The sequence below is a fragment of the Genypterus blacodes genome, unplaced genomic scaffold, assembly GCF_046128005.1.
Source record: "Genypterus blacodes isolate CSIRO-AG114 ecotype Tasmania unplaced genomic scaffold, CSIRO-AGI_Gbla_v1 ptg000090l_1, whole genome shotgun sequence".
NCBI lineage: Eukaryota > Metazoa > Chordata > Actinopteri > Ophidiiformes > Ophidiidae > Genypterus > Genypterus blacodes.
In genome coordinates, this window is record NW_027466895.1 from 2,145,811 (window position 1) to 2,152,523 (window position 6,713).

The following is a 6,713-nucleotide window of genomic DNA, read 5'->3' on the forward strand; positions in this document are numbered from 1 at the left end:
AGATTAACAACATTTTCCATCATGTAAGTCTGGCATTTCTGCATGGGCTGACATTTCAAATATGCAAAAAATAAAGCCGTATATAGCCCATAGCACTGCAGAATGAGAAGTTAAAACTTTGGCAAACCTAAGCAACTCCTCACTTATCACTTAACATCCTCTCCAGCCCTGAGGACAGTGGCTTCAGATAGCTGGCGGGACTGCAGGGTCAGCCGGAAAACAGGTTCCGATATGATAAACACCGTCTGGGGTCCTTGAGCGAGGCTGGTTAGGGTCACAGACAATTCCAGATCGACAGAGCCCGTGTCAATCCTGCGTAGGACATGTAAATGTTAAAGAGATTAAAAACTCATCATCTTTTTAGACATGTCCCCCGCCGCTCCTCTTCCTCCAATCACCAAAGCCTGTAGAATAAGCCAAAGAGGAGGAGGAGGAGGAGAGGCAGTGGAGCAGAGGCTATTGGCAGTGGAGATAATAGACGAAGGCAAATTGCGTTTCTCATCAGAAGTTTCATTAACCCCAGGACCCACGTGGAGGGCATAATCTGTAACATTACCACTTCCTCACGTCCCTAGCTGGCGCTTGGTCGAGTCATTGCGCACCTTCCCTTGTGTCCTCTGACAGGGGAAAAAACAGAAACGATGAAGAGTGAGCTTCAAACTGTGGCAGGCAGGTGCTATTGGGGGCAATATTTGGCCCTTTTCAATCCTCACTCAGTCTCTGTGGTATAGCACCCAACATACAGTCCCATTTCACGTTCTCGCAAGACAAGAGCCGCAAATAGAGTGATATACTTTCCACTTACACTCACTAACAACTCTCTTACATCCCCCCCTCCTTCAGTCTTTCCCCTTTCACTCTTTAGCACTTGGGAGTAATCTTTAAGCAGGCTATTAGTCCAGCGCTGTGTGTGGGCTCTGGCATATGAATATTTATAGCGTATTGGAGAAGGTGTAGGAGGCTCAACCTTGACTATGGTGTAATCAGCACACATACTGACTCAGGCCATGATTTAGAGACAGCCAGCCCACTGAGAGCCTCACTCAATACCCACCTCTCGTGGACACACATAATCAATGTCTGCCTCATTAAGGTCGTAACCTTTCAGGATTGGGCTGAACTTCACCGTTTTAACGAGATGCAGCCTCATATCACCATTTTGTTCCAGGCTAGATCAATGGTCTAAAGTTGAATTTTATTTTTCTTCTTTTCCTGCTCTCCTTCGCTGTGGTTCGTGAGCTCGGTCCATATTACCGTGTGAGGTGACCTTGCGTGGAGGCTATATTCAAAACACCTGCGTAAATGTCAACTCGCATTTCTGCTGCCCGAAAAATACAAGGGCCTGCCGGCGGCGGGAAGGAGTCGGCTAATAATCACTGAGAGAGGAGCTATGTGTCACTGTGGTTTAAATATAGTGTGGATACCAAAATGTCATATTGCATATTATATACACTTATTAAAACAACAAACTTTTCTACCTCAAATTGGACACAGTGTTGTTGTTTGCCTCATTATAAAGAGTATGTGAAAGCAAAGTTTTGAAACTTGCGCTTCATGTCTATAGAAATGCACCCAGTAAGATAAACCCTGATACTGAATACTGACAGATCCTTTACCTCCATTACTTGTTTGCATCATGAGGTTTGAACTTATCCACACTAACAAGGCTAGATAGGCTTGTAAACTTGGTTCACAGTCCATGGGTGCTGCTAGTTCAGGCCTGACATGTCTGACAATAGTGAAAGCACTGGAGTGTGCACAGCAGTGCTGCAGCAAAGGAGAGTAGATGTGTTTTTGCACATTAAAGAGTTGCAAAGGTTTCAAAACACACACCTTTGCACACATATCTGTATAGCATATCTAAATGTTCGTAAAAATGTAAGAGCAAGAGATCATGTTTTGGAAGAACTAAAAATAAAAACAGTCTGGTTGCATAAGAGGTCAAAGTCATTTGTAATGGGGGCTACAGACAACCAATGACTAGATCATTATAATATATATATATAAAATTTATGCACCTGCCTAATTTTGTTTAAACAATTATTGCACACTTTCTGTAAATCCTATAAACTTCATTTCACTTCTCAAATATCACTGTGTTTGTCTCCTATATGATATATTTAACTGATTTTTTTTATCCTAACAACCAATGATTTATAAAGGAAAATTAACAAGGCTGCCCAAACTTTTGCATCCCACTGTATATATATATATATATATATAGTAATTATACATACACCTACCATGACTGATCTGTAATCTCACAAAAACCCTCTACTGCATTTTTTCACTCTAGTCCTGACTTTTTTACTGAACACACTCCTACACACACCACTTCTAATGCTTAACAAAGATGTTGCGGTATGCATCTTTAAATCTAAAAAAAAACAATTAATACAAACAATGGAACAGAAAACAGACAGACAGAAATATTATGGTCCATTCAGTAAGTGGGCCCACAGCTAATGGAAAACAGCAACAAAAAGTTATTTCAGTTGCAATATAACATCATAAATACAATAATTTCTACCAATCCTCTCAGACAAAAAGGCAAGTGGCTCACACAGAATGCAGTGTCATATCGGAGAAAGCCTACGGCCTAATGAGAACTGCACACACATCCACCCACAGGTACACACATACACACACCCTCCACCTCCCTCCCTTAATGAGGCCTGGTGGTTTGTGTTTGTGTGAAACTGCAGAGGTGCCGTTTTAATCACTGGAGTCAGTGTGGCGTGGCATAAGTTGGCCTTTTTTAATTACTTTACTGATTGAGCACAGTCAAGGATGGGGACGCCTGCCCACACTCCGGACGCAGCCCACTGAAGAACCTGCACCCACACCCCAGCCTGCACTATGGAACAGAAGAGGTTACTTTGAAATGTCCTCTGCTAGACCCGTCAGAGGAGAAAAGGGCACCCACACACTTGACACAAAACTTTACTTAGACAAAGAGAGACAGCGACAGAGAGAGAAAGAGAGAGAGGGAACGATAGAGAGAAATTCTTGTGCAGGATTTTCATTAATTTCATGTCAGTGCTCGCCTTCATTTCACAGTCACAAATTGCAACAAAACTATTTTCTAAAACAATGGAACTCCATTAACCCTGCAGCATCAGTGTCACTTCGTGCTAAATGATGCGTAATGACAGAGTTTACCAAATCTCCTTTAATGCGACAAGTCTCGCAGTGTCGCACACTGAAGCTACGACCCCATTAGGTGAATCTCAAAAGGTCCAACAATAAAACAAATGGCTCCTTTACCTTCCTCAAATCATCCCCAACTTTAACTGCAGTGAAGTGAAAAGGCTATAAAAACCAATCTGGGAAAAGAAAACTTACCAGACTGCTACAAAAATAGAGCCGACTGCTGAGGTTAGCAGCAGGACTCAGGCCCTGCAGGGAGGAGAAGGGTGATCCTGGCGGCTGAGACAGAATGGAGGGCCACTAATTACAGCATCAATTCATTAACATTACTACAAGAAAGAATTAATCATTCCATTAAATGTTAGGCAATGGCAATGAATCATAATGGGACCGAAGCTACTGTGAGGACCAGTTTGGAGAATGAAGACTAATTGCAATGTGCAAGCAAAGTTGGAGACTACACAGCTCAAGGTGGCTTGAAGAAAACACCCACACAATAAACATCATTAAAATTCAATGTGGCCGGACTTGAAAATGAATCTTTGAAAAGTTCATTTGCTCATAACCTTTTCTTTATGATTAACAATGCAACTGAAAATGAATCCCTTTCATTTCAAGACAAAATAATCCTCTCTCCCTCTCTATTCCTCTCTCTCGCCCAAGAACTTATTGCCTCATTTTTGATGAAAGACCATTCATTCCTGCCTCTTGTTAGCAGAAACAATGCTCAAGTGTGTCTTCTGCCTATGAAGTCAAAAACATACAGTAGATGCACAATAACAGTAAGATATATGGGGGACCTTTCTGACATGTTCATGAGGAGAAATCAGACGCAACACAAGAATTGATATCATACAATTAAATAACGTGTTGTGAATACTGACTAGGGGGTCATTGGAACACAACTCACCAGCTGGTGGAGCTGCAGGCGGGGGGACTGGAGCCTGCACTGGTAAAGGGTCCAGTTTTGCCACTGGCTCAGGCTCAGGAGCAGGAGCAGGAGCAGGAGCAGGAGCAGGAGCAGGAGCAGGAGACACAGACTCCACTGGTGGCTGAGGAGGAGGTGCAATAGGTTCACTAGGGGCAAAAAAGTCAGCCAGAGGAGGTGCAGCGAAGGGCTCAGCAGGCTGCAGGGGAAAAGCGTCCCCTGAAGGACATAAAGCTGATGACAGAAGGGTGTCAAGCTCAGGAGGGCAAAAGATTGGGTCCATTTCCGGAACAGGAGGAGTAGCGATGGGTTCAATGTTGACAGTAGGAGGAGATGGCATGGGTTCAACTACAGGTGGAGTAGCAACTGGTTCAATCTCAGTTGGTGGCGCAATGGGTTCAATCACAGGGGGAGAAGCAATGGGTTTATTAACAGGAGAAGGAGAAGCAATGGGTTCAAATACTGGAGGAGGAGAAGCAACGGGTTCAATTACTGGAGGAGGGGAAGCAACAGGTTCAATTACTGCAGGAGGGGAAGCAACAGGTTCAATTACTGCAGGAGGAGAAGCAACGGGTTCAATTACTGCAGGAGGAGAAGCAACAAGTTCAATTACTGCAGGAGGAGAAGCACTGGGCGGCTTTATGGGAGGAATGGGGGGTTCGGGTACAAGCTGAGGAGCAAGCGGAGCAACCGATTCTACACCAACTGGAGCAGGAGTCAGGATTTCAATGGGAGCAGGAGTAGGAGGGAGAGGCGTAGGCAGAGGTACCAGCTCAACCGCTGCAGGAGCAGGAGGGGGTGCTGCCACAGGCTCAGGAGCAGAAGCAGCAGCAGCAGGAGCAGCAGCTGGGGGCAATGGGAGCTCCATATCAATTATTGTGGGTGCTGCTACCTGTTCCTTCGGCGGTTGAGGAGGAGGAGGAGGAGGAGGTGATGGTGGTGCAGGTGCAGCCACTGTTTCAGTGGCAGGTGTTGGAGGAGGAGGTGGAGGTGCAACAGGCTCTAAGAGAATAGGGGGGGGAGGTAAGGAGGTTATTGGGTCAAAGGGGGGAGCTAGTGGTTGCAGGAGAGGAGAGTGTGTGAAGTTAGCCGTCACAGAAGAAGGCGGAGTGGGTGCAGGTGTGTGTGGATGGGGCTTCGGGGGAGCTGCTTGTTCCCTCATGCGGTTGATGACATTCTCAGAAAGCTGCAGCGAGAAAAAAAAAAAAAAAAGTTATGATTGAGGGTGCATCTTGCACCCACACACATGAGAATGCCAAGCTTTGTTCCAACAATACACACTTCAGTGCTGGCTTCAGAGGATCACGGCACAGAAAGATAATATTAGCCTCACCAGGTCAGTCAACCAACCAAGTGATACAAATAGACAAAGCCATGTGAACAAAAGCCTGATCTGATCCACTAAAGCTGCTCAGTCTATATTTAACTTCAGTAGTCAGTGGCTCCAATCACGCAACACAGAGAAATCAGCACTGATTTAATCTCAACAAGAGTGTCTTTTCCGTATTAAATACAATAAAAATTTAAAAAGTTGAATCTGCATCTACAAAATACTATCAATGAACTTATGTGGTTATTCCAAAGGGTTAGAAAGTAGAAGAAGCCTTCGAACTAAAACAGTTGAAAATTATTAATAAAATGTATGTCATGCTCTACATATTCACATAACTTTGAAAGTAACAAATGGTATCAGTACAATACAGTATTGCCTTTGTATTTCCTTTGCTTTATTAAAAGTATTAGAGTATTTGTTTGGCTATAACCAATAGTTTCAGCCATCAATAGACTGATGACTGTAACATAATATACAAAATAATATCAAAAATAAACACAGAATTTATACAAACTACATGTACTAATACTGCAAAGTCAGAATTCAGAGTAACTAGAAACAAATCCCCTGCAGATTTATTGAATGAAATCATCGTTGACATTCTCATCAGGATTTTACGTTTAATACCTGCGACACTGGCAGAGATTTAGCAATACGTTGTTTACTTTCAACAGCCACAACTAACTGTATATCAGAGTAAATGTACAAGTGAAGATAAACACCGGTTGCTAAGAATCTGTTCGCCATAAACTTGACAATTTAGCGCTGTTGTTAGCATCACATTAATGTTGCTATCGATCTTAAACACGATAAGGCAATATGGTTATTATGTTTTCAGCATGTTTACACAACATTTGACGTCTGTATATTCTGTCACTTACCCGAATGCCCTTCACCACTGTTATGTTCTCGTTCTCATCAGACTGGAATGAAACGCGGCGGGTACTGTTGTTCGCTCCCATTATCAGACCGCACTTATTAACAAGAGGTATTAAAAACTATCATTAACTTGTGTTTTTATGGAGTTTATTAGATTTTTCAGGGGCGGGGGATTCGCACGCCTCTGATTTCGTACGGCTACACTTCCTGGATTTGACGTTTCTGAAGAACGTGCCCTCTGATTGGATAGGAGCGCTTACCTCCGTGTATCGTCTATTTTCATAGGATGAGGCTATGCAGCATGGACGGTTGACAGCACTGCTAGGTGAAGTGCTCGGTGTTTAAATGTGCATCACTTGCATGGTTACTTTTAGATGGCTCTACTTATGGTATAGTGTAGAGGTCTGCAAGGTGCATCATTGT

General features: G+C 43.4%; 1 protein-coding gene across 1 annotated transcript in view; it reads right to left on the bottom strand.

Moving 5' to 3' along the window:
- The window catches only part of chchd3a (coiled-coil-helix-coiled-coil-helix domain containing 3a), a 58,536-nt gene extending 52,039 nt beyond the window's left edge, over positions 1-6,497 (bottom strand). The window contains exons 1-3 of the mRNA XM_076159006.1: positions 6,293-6,497; positions 4,971-5,264; positions 4,061-4,202 (exon numbers count right to left, since the gene is read on the bottom strand). Coding sequence (XP_076015121.1) covers positions 4,061-4,202; positions 4,971-5,264; positions 6,293-6,373 — 517 coding nt within the window. The 5' untranslated portion in view covers positions 6,374-6,497. The remainder of the gene's footprint in view (positions 1-4,060; positions 4,203-4,970; positions 5,265-6,292) is intronic.
- Between the last annotated feature and the right edge of the window lie 216 nt (positions 6,498-6,713).